This window comes from Patagioenas fasciata, chromosome 4, assembly GCF_037038585.1.
Source record: "Patagioenas fasciata isolate bPatFas1 chromosome 4, bPatFas1.hap1, whole genome shotgun sequence".
Classification (NCBI taxonomy): Eukaryota; Metazoa; Chordata; class Aves; order Columbiformes; family Columbidae; genus Patagioenas; species Patagioenas fasciata.
This window is the reverse complement of record NC_092523.1, coordinates 34647962-34664646: the sequence shown is the minus strand read 5'-3', so window position 1 is coordinate 34664646 and position 16685 is coordinate 34647962. Positions and strand designations below refer to the sequence as shown.

The window sequence follows — 16685 nt, the reverse complement described above, 5'->3', positions numbered from 1 at the left end:
GCGGGGCTGGGCGGGCCGGCGGCCTCGCAGCGACCCCGGGGAGGCCACTCAGGGCCGGCCGGGCAGCTTTCCGCCCATGTGCTGCTGTTTGTGTACGTGCCGCTGCCGGCAGCGGGCGGGGGCTCCCGCTCTGTGGCAGCTGCTCGCCGGGCCCCGCAGCGCGGCCGCCCCGCAGCCGTGAGAGGAGCGCGCAGCAGCACGGCGGCGATGCTGGCGCTGGGTTGCAGCGCTGAGGTGAGTGAGCTCTGGGCACGGTCGGGCTGTTTCTGTCTCAGGAGCCCAGCTACGGAACTCCATGAACTGCAGCTTGCCTGGGCTGCTGCGAGATATGATGGGGCACTGCCCGGGGCGATCAGTATTTCTGGTTAAGAGATGAAAAGTCATGCTTGGATTCCTTTTTTTTTTTTTTTAAAAAATATATATATATATATTTTTTAGAAGGGCATTCTCAAGGAATATAAAGTTCCAATGATTTCCGAGGGTGATGTTTTCTGCTATGGTGCAGTGTCCTTTAACTAGCCCTGGCTTAGACTGGCAATAACATAGTGCCTTAGTGCCTTTTTATTGTAATATCTTGTGTATTCTAGTCTGGCAGTGTCAGCGATCTGTTCGAGGCAGGAACCGGTGTGAACGCACCTGCAGATGCCTCTGGTCAGTCTCCAGCTCACTTGGCTGCTTGCGGTGGTGAAGCTTTTTTCCTGCTTTGGCAACTGCAGACAGGGGCGAATTTGAACCAACAGGTAAAAATACAGAAGTTTTGTTTCTTCCACTTCTCATCTGGCACGTTTGTAAATCCAATTAATATTATATGCAAAATTTATCTAAGAGAAGCTTTAGATACACAGTTGTAGTGCATAAGGTATCAGGGGTTGCTTCTTTTAGAGTAACTTTATTACAGAGTGAAGCAGAAATCCTATCCATATTGTGTTAGTGATTTCATTTGATATGTATAATACAATTTCCACACTCACAGTGCTGCATGCAGATGTCAAAAGAACTTAATTCTTTTACACAAATGAATATTTCTTTTTCCTCTGAAATTTTGCCTCTACTTCCAGTAAACATAAGGATTCTTCCTCTAGCTGCAAAGTTTAATTTGCTTATACTTCTGAGCTGGTAGCAGCAAGCTGTTGGTCACAGCCTGCCCTGAACAGTACTGAAAGATGCTGTTCATCAGTGTACAGAGCATATTCTGTGTAAATAATCTTTTAGGAAGTAAAGGTTAAACAGTGTGTAGTGCATGGGACAGTATTTCTCCTTTGCAGTGATGAATATGCTAAACATTTAATGGCAGTTACTGAGTACACTTCACTAGCTATATTCCTTTAATTTCGCTCTCCAACTCACAACAAACTAATGGCAGAGAACAAGATAGCTACATCCTATTACCCTTTTTTCAAATGACTGCTACATATAAATTGCATTTTAGGATTGCCTCGGAGAAGCCCCGATTCATAAAGCAGCAAAAGTTGGGAGTTTGGAATGTCTTGCTCTTCTTGTTGCTGGTGATGCCAAAATTGAGTAAGTTGAACAACATTTAGTCACTTCAGTAACAGTGTCAAAGGATGTATGTATTTTACACAGCATGCACACTGAACAAATTCTAAGACTGTAAGTATACCATGTCTATAAGTAATACCAGCAGTATTAAAAATTGCCATAAAGACCAAAGTAGCACAGATCATACACTGTTGTTTAGTTCCATGTTGAAGACCTTAATAGTAACTGCTGAGAGAATATTCCTGAGCATTAATTCTCCTTGCTACTTTTCCATTCTGACTAATGCTGTGCTCACCTTCCTCTTGCCTGTCTGATATGCTAAGCCAGTCATAGTCCAATGACAAATTTATTTTAAAGTAATTATTCCTTCTTACTTTTAATAGCAGCCCTCTGTATGAGGAAAGCCCCATGCTATCCTTGACAAGCCACCTTGGTATTGAATGCCTGTACTAATTTTAAACTTCAGTCTAAAGTTACCACTTAATTAATCTTGATTAATGCTTGCTCATCATATATATTCTACTTTAATTGAATGGTTATTGTTAATTCTGTGTTTCAGCTTGTGCAACAACAGTGGGCAAACAGCAGCAGACATTGCACTGGCTTATGGTTTTCTGGAATGTGCCAAGTTCCTCACAACAATTGAGCACACTCAGACAATGAAACTGAGAGGACAGTCTGGCTACTCACTAAGTGACAAACGTGGCTTGCTGAGAGCGGAGCCAGCTGCACAAGAACAAAGTGGCAGATGCATAAGCAGGAAGAGGAGAAGATCAGATGGTGTGTAATTCCACTTGCTTACTGCAGTTCAGAATATATATATTTTTTAATGCTTTTGGCATTTAAGTAAATTTGGTGTTAGAGAGAAGTTGGATTTAGAAGCCTCCCAGTAAAGATCAACTTGCACTAGTATTTAAGGTTATGGTCTTCTCAAAAAAGGATTGTACATGGGGACAGCCACTGAAAAGGTGACTTTAAAATGGGGGGTGAGAGGGGTGGAGACCAAAAAAACCCCAGTGCATCATAGGTACTTTTACTGGTGTACTAATGGTGTAGTTCACAAAGACAGCATCTTTACCAACACCACAGGTTTAGCTTCATGTTTTGATGGCATAGATACAGACTTATTCTTGGTTTTTTCATATGACAGATCTTGTCTCCTAGCTGACAAAAGAAACGGCTTGTAATCCCAAAATGAAATTGAGGGGAATCTGAAGTCTGAAGAAATATGACTGGACTGTGCACTGAGAAGACAGGTGGATGCTGGTACATTGTCTCCTTCTGAGAAGGAGGAAAGCTTGTTTATTTTTACTTCTTACAGAAGACTGTTGTGGGGTTTTTCCTAGCATAGTTGTATTCATACAGCTATAAATAAATAAGCATGTAACAATTCTCTCACATTTTTTTCTGTGTAAATATAAGAACAAAGTTCATAAAATTTAGTGTATCTAGCCATTTTTCTCTGACTCCTCTTCTAAAATGCTGTTATCAACAGCACCTGCAGCAACAGATTCATAGTGCACAAGACAACTGGCTGTATGGAACCTGAAAGGTAGAGGACAGTTATATTTTTGGCAAGAAATAATTATATAAAATAAAAGGATTGGACATTTAATCTGTAAAGATTTTAGCATAACAAAAATTGCTATATAAAGTTGTCCTAGCCAAAAGAAGAGTATTAGTTACCTAATAAATGTATTTGTAAGAAATATAATTCACATCAGATAACTCTTATTTTTAGAGGTTTCATTTAAAACCAACCAAACAAAAAACCCCACACAACAAAACAAATTATTCAAGCAACATTTATATTTCAACTGGGTTTTGATTGACTTAAAGCATTATTTTGATAAATAACAAGACAGTTATATCTAGATCAGCTAGTATTCTGGCTTAGCATGTTCCAGCGTAAGAGTGGAATTTAAATAGTTTTTGGTCGCTGAGGTAGGCAGAGATTATAATAGGCATCCTTGTTCCAAAACTCCAGGCCCTTCCATCCACACCAGCCCTGTCCAAGAAAAAGCAGGAGAGCGTTTAAATCCACTACAAATTCCAACTTTCCTATCTACTACTATTGGATATATTTATTTCACTGATTTTAATCTAAGCTGTATGAATTCTTTTAAAATGTGTATAGAATGCAGCGACACAATTTTCAGAAACTTCTCTACATGTCTGGAAATACATACATGGGAAACACTTTGCAGAGTCTCTCTCTCCCTTCCCCTCCCCCCTGCCCCAGTTTCTAAAAAGTAGCATCTATTTGTTTATTTTTCTCCCTCTTTCTTTTTCCCCACTTCCCACTACCTTCTGCTGCTATAGAGAAACTAATATTCTGTATCTACCATTCTCCATTTCCATTTCTCTTGTCTTGAAGAATCCTTGCAGCCTTTGGTAACTGTTGATATTTCAGAGCCAAACAGAGCTCTTAGTATCAGAAGGTGGGTTGTTGATCATGATTTAGCAGAAAAACAGTCTAGCAAAGCTCTGAAGTTTGCATAATGCCACATAATTGTATCATGTGTTTTTGAAGAAGAAAAGCTAAACTTAACAGTCCACCTCAGTCCTTCCCCTCACCTCCCACTTTTGATGAAGAAAGGGAGTTCAGCATCTATTTTATCCTCCTGGACGACTCCTGAACAACCTGTACCTGTAAAAGCTTTTGGTTCTACATGTCCACTGTAAATTGTTTCTTCCTGTATTTATTTAAAGCCTTGATCCTTCTGGGACTAGCAAAATGTTTCCTTAACAGCTTTTCTGGTTGGGCCCAACCCAAGGGTATCCAAGATACAAAATAAAAGTTGATATTTGCAACTTAGTATGAAGAACAGAGAAGAAATGGATTGCTTAACACCTACAGGATGATTTAGCCACCTTCAGAGTTCAAGTTTCTGACACTACTGTTTTCTCATGTGCTGTCATCCCTTTCAGTAGCTTTAAATAGGGAAATAACATTACATATCCTTTAGTTCTTCAGAGTTTTCCCAGGTTTTCCAAATAGTTCAGTACCCAATACCTGCCCTTTAAACTTAGTTTAATGCCTGATGTGAGAATGTCTATGTTTTGTATTTGAAAATAAATAAATAGTTATCTTCCCTGCTTCAGTTAACAGCATTTTAGAGGCTGAACACATTTTTCTGTTCCATCCAAAATACTAAACACATTTGTTGTATATATTACTGGGTAAAAGGCGAGATGGTTTAATTCAGAGGAACTAAAGAACGTTTCTTTGTACTACAATAACTTTATGTAGTTGCTGACTCAGTGTATATTCTCCAAATACACCAAGTTTGAGTAACTAACAATAAGCAGCATATATGCAGGTTAACTGGGATCAGAACTGAAGAGCCATAGAATGACCAATTCATACTTGGCTATATTTTATTTAATGCCAAAATATATGTGTACACATGCATATGTGTCTGTGTGTGTGTGTGTGTGTGTGTAAGTGCATCGAGTCTCACCTTCTCCAAAACAACATGCAGGTCTTCTCCTCCAGTGTAATGTGGGTCTAGAATCAAATATTTTATGTGCCCTGTCATCTCATTCCAAGCCACTCCTAGTATTGTGTGAGCCAAAACACCTCCACCTAAAATAGGAGGAACACAAATTGCTAAAAAATTTTCACTGAGATTGACTAAATATGCAAGTCTAAAATAAAAGTACATCAACACTTTCTATTATCAGATTAGCTTGGTTATCAAAATGATTCTGAACCTGTCCTATGTAAGATTCTTCACATTCTTAAACAACATGTCTTTACTACAGTTGAGAAGATTACTTATTTTAATTACTACAACTGAAGAATTTTCTTTCCAAATTTCTTCCATGTCAGCAAGGAGGGTTAAATCCTCAGCACTTCCACCAGGTGAAGTCACGAATATTTTAAACAGCTGGTTTGCTCACAGCAGCTTTAAGAACACCATTGAGATGGACTTATTTTTAGCAGCTCTAATACTGAATGAAAAGATACCAGCCAGACTAAATTGTATCATTTTCCTGGCTCCCTTGGGAAAAGCATAATTTTTAATTCATCTAGAGTTTTGATTAACTCTTGTACAGTAAATTGAATGAGTTCTAATTAAAATTAAGTTCAGCACAGAGAGACCACACACTTTCCTTGGTGTTCTTCGACACTTGAGCACTTACCAATCATAACTGGAGTTCCTTCAGTCTTGAAATGATTAGCAAGCTCTCTTCCCTGCAATGCTAGTTCAGAACCCTGGCTAGGAAAGAAAAACAATAATAGGTTGGTCATCCTCACTAGGCTTAATTCTCTAATTATCCATTATAGTTATTAAGTGCAGAGGTAACTGATTAGAAAGTTGCTCAGAGTTTTCTTGTGTGAACATCCTGGGAAAATCTGAAGTAGTGTTGTTTTGTTTTGTTTTGTTTGTTTGTTTGTTTTTGTGGGTTTTTTTTGTTGTTGTTTTTGTTTTGTTTTTTGTTTTGTTTTTTTCCTTAAAAAAACCACCTTTTTTTAATGCAACTTACAGATTCTGGTCAGACCAATGAGTCTGCTGTAAGCCTAGTTGCCACTGGAGCACCTGGAGTCAGCAGCTTCTGTATGTGTCTGCTGCTTGTCTCCACAGCTGGGACAGCTGGTAACCCCAGTGGCTCCCTTAAAGTGGCTGAAAAACAGACAGGCTATATCTGTCAGCAAGGGGGAGCCTGCAGTGACAGAACTTTATCAGAAACATAACAAAAATAAGGTCTTGATGAAGTTGTTTATAATTACATCTCTTAAGATAGGTTTCCATTGTAATTACACAAGTAATTGCAATACTCAGTCCCAAGCTGGCTTTAAAAATCAAATCTCAAATAACAGTAGTAATCTGTTCAAAGCAACACTGAACTGAGCTTTGCTATCATCTCCCTGCTTTCAGCCATGGAGACCAGCCACAGACAAAAGTCTACAAGGAAGAGAAAGGCACACACATAATACATGCACACACTCCAGGATTCAAAGCTGGAGACAATATGTGTGATGGAGACTCATATGCCCCTTAGAAGACTGACAGTACTCCCCAAAGTAGTGACAGAAGCTAGGCAGAAAATTAATACAAATATATTTAATATCTTGTCTTTGTATTTCTCTTGAAAACCCAAAGAAAGCATGTATGCCTGCTTCTCAAGTTTCTGGAGAGATGGATTAAATGCAGACAGAACACAAAACTGCAACTCTGAGAACTGGTGCATTTACAATAATGGATTCAGTACTCGTGTTGCTGGTACAGCTGTGAAGTCTTATTTCCATGCAGAGTTAGAAGTGCTAGCTGGAAATAAGCCCAAGACAGAAATGCTGTCCACCACCAGGGACCAGCTGAAAAAGATGCATGACACTTCTTAGCCTGTTAGTGATGTTGGCTTTTCAGAACCCTGAAAAACATTGGTGCTTTCTTGTAGCAGCACTATGAGCAACTTTACTCAGTCCACAAAGGAATCTACTCTATAGTCTTATGTGCAGGAACAAAAACCTTCATATTGGCAGAGCCTGTCACAGCTGCTATAAACAATAGGTGGATCATCTGCAAATATAAGCTCTGGAACAAAAAAAGATTTAAATTTGCTATGTAAATCCTGACAGAATATTGAAGAACTGAACTGTTTTCCTACCATTTAGAATCACCATCACCATGGTCATATGCTCTTTTAGAATATCTACAGTAGAATTTATTCTAAATAAATACAACTCAAAAGTAGTATTTTGTTAGACCAGAATTTTCATATCTGCTACATTAGCATATATTCTTTATTTCATGACTGTATTTATTACAAAATGTTCAGGGATTTGTTAGCCTGCTTAGTGTTGCCCAAAATGTTAAAAGTCCAGTAATTTTACTTCTGATAGATGCTGAACTTTATTCTTTTTCTCCCAAATACATTTGTCAGGTTCTTTATTGTGTATGAGACCGTCACATTGTCAGAACTGAAATATATCCCTTGTTTTATCTGTCATACAAATCCACAAAAGAGAAAAATATTTCCAGGGTGCTCAGCAATTTTCTTCAATCCTGAGCTGACAGGTTAGCTCTGCAGATGAAGTAATAATTTACGGTCAGTGTGCATTCTGTTCATTATGACTGCCAGACTGTGTGCCTGCTTCAAAAATTATGTTTGTGGTGCGAAGGAACAGGCTGAATTCCACATCAGTTTGCATATCGTTAAGCAATTTACAGCAATTGCAAACTGGAACCCCAAGCCCACAAGAAACTTAGCAACATCTTCATTTGTAAGCACTTAACACAATCAAAGGCAGGAACAAAGGGTTTATGAACAAGGAATCCTTAAAAGATTTATTATCTCTTTTATTATCCTATTTTTTCCACATATTATGATGGTAATTTGCATTTTAAGGCAGTCTTTTTAATAATTACTGAGCTATTAAACAGATACTGATTCTTACCTGACAAATAGTATTTTTGACGTTATTCCAAAAAGCTGATTTAAAACAAGCTGTACCTCAATTGAACCAATCCATTGCCGTGACCCAACAAATGCTGCAGGTTTGTCTCCAGCATCAACCAGCGCCTTCACAATATCATGATGGACAAGAAAAACAAACATCAACAACATAGTTGGCAATTCTACCACTTTTTGTGAATGAAATTGGTTTATATACATGGGAACATGTTTTGAAGCTAGCCAGTCAAAAGCAGTTGATGGATGTTGAATTTATTCATTGCAGTTCCACTTCAGAAACGTCACTTGAACACTACCCCAGAACAGTGCCTGGAAACACAGAGTGTTAACCCCAGCTCCATGGGCAGAGCTCAGGCTGGGCTGCATCACCTGTGCTGCAGGGGCCACTCCACAGACAGAGGTACCTGGAGTCGCATTCAACACATCTCTGAAGAGGATCCATAAAATACTGCACTGAGGAAGAGGCCACTGAAATACACTGAGGGTTGTAGTTTACTTTAAACTCTTCTCCATTTTGAGGCTTGTATGCTATATGCAGCACTTGAGAGGGGCCTTTTCCACTCAGGATACAAAGCCCACAAAGTCTCCTGAAGGTCACCACGCTCTTCTAGATGTCTAAAAATACTATAGGAGCATATGGACTTCAGTTGCTTTTAAGTGTGGGACTCAAATGTTCAGGAAATGCAGTTTTCAACTTTAGCGCTCACATCCCTGTTAGGTATGATCAAAGTTGTTTTATGGACTAAATCAAACTTTGCTTAAAATGTTCACTGAATAAATATAACTTTTTAGAAGACTGAAGATGAATTGCAGTATTTCTTGCTAGGCGTACAAAATTAGCTACCCAAGCCTACAGTTTTTCTACAGTGCTATGAACAGAAATGAACATATTCAGGTATGCATTTGAATTCACAATAGAAAAAGAAGTGAAGAAGAATTTAAAAAAAAAAAAAAAAGGAAGAGCCCACTACTCTCAAAGGCAACTTTGCAAAAGCAAGCAGTGAATCAATGCATAGCATCTGGGGACCAACCCAGCTGTCACTGAATACAAAAGTCAGTATTAAAACTGATTTTAATATGACCCATTGGGTTCGTTTTCTTTCATTTGGTAAAAACAGTGAAAATATCATAATCTGAGCTTCTAATAGAACATTAATCAAGAAAGATATTTAGAAGACTATTTTAATGAGTCTTATTTGTACAGATAATGTTACCCAACACTAATAAACATTCGGAGACAGACCTCCTATAATAAAACTTGTTAAAAATAGTAATTCAGAGCTACTGTAGTTCAACTTAGGATATAAATTAAAAATAGCACACAAATCCGAAGACTATGAATTTGGTATTTTAAAAGTAATCTATACAAACTTTTCTGGACACACATGCATAACATTATTAATCTGCTTAAATGTTCTGTACCTGTTGGATTTCCTTGTGCGTTGGTATAGGGGCATCAATGTAACCTTGGTGCTTGAACCAAGAACAGATTGTCTGCAAAGACCGATAGGCACAGCCCCAACCACTGTCATCAATCCGATCCTGCATATAGTGGTGATAACTATATACACCATGCACTAAATAAACCTGCACATAAAGACATAATACGAATGCACCTGATCACACTCGCATCAATTTTCAGAGAAGTCACGTAACTTATCAGTTGCACTGTAAGCGCTTTTAGGTGAGAATTGCAAATCTTTGGAAGAAATGAAGAGTTGTTATTCACATGTGATTACTCCTCCTGTTTTTGTCTCCTACATGTCTCAGTTCATAGTTTTCAGTTCTCTCTTGGTTCTGAGAAACTCTTAAAACACATGCTGAAAATGTATACACTGTTTTCCAGGAAAACACAATTTCTTTGAGACAAATATAGCTAAAGTAATGCTGTTTTGGGCAAAGAAGCCCTTTTGCTCGAAAGGCCAAGTCAGTTACTTCACTTTCTCATCTATACAATACTCTCAAAATTACTTCTTTTAATAAATCTCAAGTAAAGTAAAAGTACTTCCTCACAAATGTTTCAATTTACACATACCATACCAGACTCCATACCAGGCGAATTAAGATGTAAATGTGGATTTCTAAGATATCCGTCTTTATATGGTTCATCTGGAAAATGATAAGCATTTGCTCTCTTGAAATATGGCCTGTCGCAAGGCAGATTGAATAACCCATGCAACTCCTACATGTAAGTTAGAATAAAAATAAAGAGCACGATTCATATTTTGGATTAAAAGAAAAATCACATTGTAAGTAAAAAACAATTTTAAGAGCTTAGTTTAGCAAATCAATATATTAAAATTTGCTTAATTAAACATTCAGCACGTACTTTTACTATGGCACCTCCCCCCTCGTGCAGGCTTAGCTCTCAGCTAACGGGCCCACTATTTTATGCAGTTCTTTTAAATAACACGTGCCACTGGAACCCCACTGAAGAGATCGCAAGCAACAAGTGTCTTATGGAAGTATGATGAAATACACCATAATAGAAACGGATTACTGTTTTATCTATGCACTAGTATAGACAGACACACTCTGAATTATGATCTTAAATGCTACTGAAGACATACAAATACCATGTACTGAGACAAATACACTAAACTTACGGTGTAAGCAGACTGTGTATTTTTAAATCTCTGAAGCACTGTTTACAACACAGCAGCCACATTGAAAAGATCTATTGTCTTACTTCACAGAGCTTAAGAGTGAAAGTAATGATGAGATCACCTAGGATGATGTGTGTAGCACAGGTAATATATTTTATGTAGATGATGCAACACTGAACCTAGAGTAACACTGAGCAATCAGTGGAGAGCACTGAACGGGAGAGAGCAGGAAAGACATAATGTGCCACCGCCTGAGGCTTCTGCAAGTGCAAGGAATAGATTAGGTTTTATATACCCAGTAATGCTTTAAACAGAAGATGAAAAATCCCTGTGGCTTCTACACCTCTAAGGCAGCAGAAGATGCACTCCTGACACTCAGCATGTGTAACTGTGTGACCTCAGGTGCCATCTGCCAGGTACACATCTCCATCTGAAAGGACTGCCACATCTGAACACTAATTCACCTCACCCATACTCCTTTCTCTAGCTGTGCCAGCCCAGAAGGCAAAAAACAACCGAACAAAAGCTAGTTCAGGCTGGTCAGCTGTAAGCCACAAAAAGCAGCCATCGGAAAACAAAACCAAAACCTCAGCAACACACAACCCCAAGGAAGAAACCAAAACAAACAAAAGAAACCCCAAGCCTAATCCTTTCAGGACACATATTAAAACTTGATAGTACTAACACGCCACAAATAATCTGTTATTCTACCACGGAAGAGGAGAAATTCAAAGAATCCAGCACCAGAAGTATAATTTAGATAAAACCTATCTAAAACAAATCCTATGTAGTTTTAAAGCTTCTATTGTTCCCTTACAAAATTTAGATCTTGCACATTTTATAAAATAACTTCTAATAAATCAAGCTCCTCATTCAGTGTACTGCATAGTTATAATAAAAATAGATTCTAAAAGTAGCAGTATCTGTTAGTATTTATTCTACGTTGGCTATGTGAAAAGCTTTACTACAGCTTCAGTTACAATACAAGTAATTATAAAAAATCCCATAAGGTTCTGTTACTATTTGTTGGCTTTACCTTTCTGTAACTTTCCAGTTGATCATCTGAAATACCCATAGGATACGAGATTGTTACAAGCTGATTTTTTCCTGGTAACATGAAATGAAATTGTTCTGGCACGACAATTGATGTTCCCTTCATGTATTTCATGATACATCTTTCCATGTCAGTTAACTGCCTGTGAATTGCTTTCACCAGGAGATTTTGTACCCTGCAATATATAAGGGAGAATATTTAAAGAGCAGAACAGTGATGGTGGATCACTTTCTCTCATAGGCCCAATAGTTATACAATACTTATATGCATATTTGCACCTGGTCTGATGAAATTATTTCCATGCTTCCACTCTCACAAAGAAAGACAGAAGAACCTCACTGTGCTTTACTCAAACCATGTCCATACACAGAAACTACTCTCTAGTGATTCAACCCTCCAAAGCGCAGGTACCCTGGTCAGAAACACAACCATTATTAGAGTTTGTTGGAATAAAAGTTACATATATGACTATACGGGGGTTTGTTGCATTTTATTCACCTCATTAAGCATCCTTCAGAGTCAAATCCTATGGAAAAAATGCAGAGGAAAACAAATGTTTTCCATCTTCACGTACCCAGCTTCAGCCCCTAATGTAGTACTGAGAGAATCATCAAATACTTTCCAACTCTCACTTTTACACATACTCATGTACTTAAAAGAATTTTTAGAACAAAACTTTCTCAATCCCTTGCTAAGCAACGGTTACAAGTTATCAAATCTATCAGTCATTGATAGACAGATTTTTTTTGTAGACAGCAAAAGGACTGTGCCTCAAGATTATTAAAGCTAATAGCTATCTACAGGAGCTTTTATTATTTACGCAGTTAAATTCCATTACAGAAATACTATGTGCCACTTCATTACACTGATTAATGATACAGCTTTACTTCATTATTTCAAAAAAAAGGCAGAAATGAAGCTGAAAAATTACAAGTTCAGGATAACACTTACCTTCCCCATGTTTCTTCTGGAGAAACAGATAGAACAACATCAACTGGTAATGTCATATTAATGTAGTGGTGTTCCTTATTTTCCCTTTCAATGACTGGAGCCAAAGCAGCTAAGGAAGACGTCATTTCCAGCATGAGGTCTATATTGAATATCTGCTGCTGCAGAGAATAAAGACACCAATAGTACATCTCCAACAACACATTCACCAGGAAGGCAAGATTGTTGGTATTGGTATCAAACCCAGTGATGAAATATTTGGGTTAAAAAAACCCACAACACCTCATAATGTTAAAGACAAACTTCTATGTGCTGATCTACTGTAAATGGAACTTTGCATTCATGCTGAGCCTCAACGACTTTAAAAGGATTATTTTAAGTCATGTCAATGTCCATTTGTGTACAGACAAGCCTAGGGTAGAGAGATCTACAAATGTTTAAATGATAGATTGTCTGATATCATTTATTAGTGTGGTGAGACACATACCGTATCTTGTAACTTTTTATCCTTTTTTTTGCCAAGCTTTCGTTTTGTCTCATCATCTTGATCAAATCTGAAGTATCAACAGAAAGAGAAGTTTATATAATATGAAATTGATCTATTTAAAAAAAAATGTTTTAAATATACTCACTGTATAAATCGTCTTATCTCCTTACAAGCAGAATCATCAGTCAGCTCTGGAACAGTGCTCATACCATTGTTAGGCCAGACATAGACTGAACTGTGGCAAATTCTTAATACAAGAACATCAGAGGACAGTTTGTTTGCAAGATCACTGAAAACATATCCTAATGCCTTTTTTGTTGATGCCTCTGAAATACAATAAAGATACAATTAGCATAGAAAATTCCCTCACTTTTGTTATAGCTGTTGGGCATACTTTTTTTAAAAAAGAGATATATTTTCACTTGCAAGAAAAAACATCAGTGCTGTTACGATCATAAAAATGGCTACCTAAACAAAAAGTGAGATAAGATTTCACTTAGTAGGTTTGTTTCAAACATTCACACTCATATCTGACTGAACAAAAGCGTACCGTTTCTCTCAGATGTTGTCAAATACAAAGAGCTGAATGGATTACAGAATAATAGCCTACACCACAGTCAGTTCTCACACCAATAACTCTTAACCAAGCCGACACATGCAAACAAACTTCTATGTACAAACTTCTACATATGGTTATATTCAGTCTTTTGTGTAAATACTGGAAAAATTCAATCTGAGTCACATGCTTCTGACTTCATATCCTTATACAGAAATACAAACCAAAACCATACTAAATGTTTGGAAAAGCAGGGCCTACAATCCAGCTGCAGACCAAATTTTGGCTGATGTACACTTAGAACTGCAAGCCACACCCTGATCAGCCTGAATCCTTATTACTGGTACAGATATTAGTCTTGCAGAGCTTGACTTGACTTTTTAAGTTTCACCCACTCCTTGCAACCTGAGCCAATACTGGAGATGACAGAGCAACTTTTGCATATTACCAGTGTTGTTTTACTCACTGAGGAGATTAACAATCATTACTTATGATGCAACAAGCTACACAAACTCTAATAAGCTATCAAAGACTATGCTGAATGTATTTCTTTAACACATTAGTTTAGATTTGGCCACTATTAGTTGACTGTTGCACCAGAAGTCTATAAAAGCTACAGTATTAGGAAAAATCAAACCAACCCCAAGATATTTAGCTAAATCTCCAAAAGAAAAACCTCATTGCCTTCAAAGAATTGGTCTGCCATATTCACACACTATTTCTCTGCAGAATATTACCCTGCACTTGGACAGTCTCAGTATCACTCTGCTTGACTGTGGTTAAAATTCACTACACTGTAAACAAAGTCAAAGAGCCTTTCTGTGAAGATGCAATTCACAAAAAGTTGCTATCTATTAGGTCAACCTATTCAACCCTTCTGTTCCACATTATGAACTGAAAGGAGCCAAAATTCCTTTTTGAGGTTCACTAGCACTGAATTCAGAGTTTCTAGTAAAGACATGTCCTTTTAAAATGCAGAATGAACTACAGCTAAGCTAAAGACACCCTCCTTCCACACTCCGCCCTGGAATAGCTCAATGGTCACTGACAGCCTTGAGCAGACTTTCGGAAGTGAATTTCACATTACTATAAGAACACGAGACTAGAGGAGGCTCTTAGCATCATATGGTCTAGTCCCTTGTTATCATGTGGAAGTGAAGTAGCCAAGCCTACCCAAATTCAGTAGAGCAACTAGTTAGCTTGTTCTTCTCTATTACTCCAGAAAGACTAGACCACAATCACAGAACTGTATTATTAATATAATCCTGTTATAACCAAATTAATTGTCATTAAGTTACTCTCTGTTTGCTTACAAATTCAGTGGCAACTTTAGGATCAAACTGAAAAGTGATCTCAATACCATAAGCAGGAAAAAAACGTAAATAAAATGACTTAAAAATGGCAACTAAAACTTCAGATTAAAATAAAAAACATACAGTGGAAAAAGCCTCAGAAAATTAATGGAGATAAAGAATAACATCTTTTGGACATAATCTTTAGGAGCTTGGGAAGAAGCAGTTAACATCTAGTCAAACACCATGAAAATAAACATCATAGTTCGTTAATTAATATTTAAATGAATAACCTTTTATTAAGAAATTTTATTAAGAAATCTATTATTGTCTTACAGACACACCATCAGTAGTTGCTAGCTGAAATGCAAGATCCAGGCCTCCTCTTATTCTAAAGAGTATGTCCATAGCTTCTAGAATTACCTAAGGAGAAAAAAGAAGCCATGAAAATAAGCAGTTATTTTAACATGCTTTCTCTGAAGTTACAATTGGCTGTTACGTCACAGTGTAGGAGCACACCAGTAATTACTGCAGCTGCTCAGGGTGAATAAACAGGGAACCAAGCGGCGCAGCAGCACATATTTGCAGAGCCTGTCCCTCAGTTACAGAAGTGCTGCTACAAACGGTCCTTAAAACACATTTCCTACCCAAACAAGGCAGTCTTAATTCTATACTTCCATAATTTAGAAATATTTTGGTTAAAACATCGTTTCCATCCAAATGTCGCGTTTTTCCATCTTATGAGTCGTCTTCTCCTTCAAGTAAACCAAGGACTGCTCTGAGCATTAGAGCAGAAACCAAATTAAGCACATCCGTAAGTGTGCATTCAGCTTGATTAGTAAATCACAGCTTCAGGGAAACGAAAAAAAGGGGGGGGGGGGCAGGGAAGGGACAACCTCTAGAGCCCAGACTGAGTTTCACATTTGACAGAAGAGCTGCTTATGCCAGCTGTATCCTTCACCTTCTGAAGTCCCCACCTTGTGTCCCCACTGCTGCTCATTTCAGACATTTTGACATGAACTTTATCAGAGAACTCATGCAGATGGAAAACCACCCTTTTACTGAGAGAAGACTTTTTCAGCTAGATGAATCCCCAGTCAAGTTCAACATACCACTCCAAAAAAGTTTGGGCAGTACAGGGAGGAACAAGAAGTGCCAGCCCAGAAGAAGGTGGGTATTGCTTAATCGACTAGTATGCAAAAGAAATCATTCACAGACTTAAATAAAAACCCCACCAAACGCCTGCAAAAGGAGTAAGCAGGATTTGGCCTTTTGATAGCGGCTCAGCATGGATGATGAGGTCATCTGATAAATCCCTGTCAAGCGCCACGCAGCCCTGTCTGAGACTCCCTAGGTGGACAAGAGAGGGGGGCGTGGACCGGGCAGCACGGGAGGTGTCACAGCCCCGCCTGACACCCCCCGGGCCTCGCACCCTGAGCTGCCCAAGGGGGCCCGACACCTTCCCGCAGGTGTTTCTGGGGGCTGAAAGCCCGAACGCCGCTGCGGAGGACTCACTTGGAGCGGGCAGGTGGGCCCAGCCCCCCCCACTCGCCACAGCGGCGGCCGCTGCCACAAGCCGCTCCCCGCGGCCGCTTCGGGTGTTGGGGGGAACGGCCTGGGAAACCTCTAAGTCAAGCACCTGCACCGCTGCTAGCCCAGCCCGAGCTGGTACCCCAACTCCCCGCGGCGCCCCGCCCGAGGCCCCGGGAGGGGCGGACTCACCACGTCCGTCAGCGCCGCCGCGGGGGTCGGGCCCGCCCGCATCCTCCCCGCACATGCGCGCTCCCGCCCGGGGAAGAGCTTGCCCGCTCCCCCGCCC

At 39.0% G+C, this 16685-nt stretch overlaps 2 protein-coding genes across 5 annotated transcripts; one reads left to right on the top strand and one right to left on the bottom strand.

Annotated features, from left to right (window-relative positions):
- ANKRD37 (ankyrin repeat domain 37) lies at positions 1-2891 on the top strand. The gene is made up of 5 exons (XM_065837285.2): positions 1-234; positions 588-740; positions 1430-1521; positions 2060-2280; positions 2651-2891. Exons 1-5 carry the CDS (start codon positions 208-210, stop codon positions 2662-2664), a joined length of 507 nt encoding a protein of 168 aa, XP_065693357.2. The 5' UTR covers positions 1-207; the 3' UTR covers positions 2665-2891.
- Positions 2892-3291: 400 nt separating this feature from the next.
- UFSP2 (UFM1 specific peptidase 2) lies at positions 3292-16678 on the bottom strand. Of its 4 annotated transcripts, none has more exons than XM_065837282.2 (12): positions 16589-16678; positions 15211-15289; positions 13164-13344; positions 13019-13085; positions 12535-12692; positions 11566-11758; positions 9959-10105; positions 9346-9510; positions 7907-8031; positions 5650-5726; positions 4965-5089; positions 3292-3508 (listed from the first exon to the last, which is right to left on the bottom strand). In XM_065837282.2, the coding sequence occupies exons 1-12, from the start codon at positions 16628-16630 to the stop codon at positions 3422-3424; spliced, it is 1446 nt and encodes a 481-aa protein (XP_065693354.2). In that variant the 5' UTR covers positions 16631-16678; the 3' UTR covers positions 3292-3421. The 4 variants fall into 4 exon arrangements, with proteins under 4 accessions (XP_065693354.2, XP_071663694.1, XP_065693355.2 ...); XM_071807593.1 differs by having other exon boundaries at positions 12535-12689; XM_065837283.2 differs by lacking the exon at positions 16589-16678 and adding an exon at positions 16382-16515.
- Positions 16679-16685: the final 7 nt, after the last annotated feature.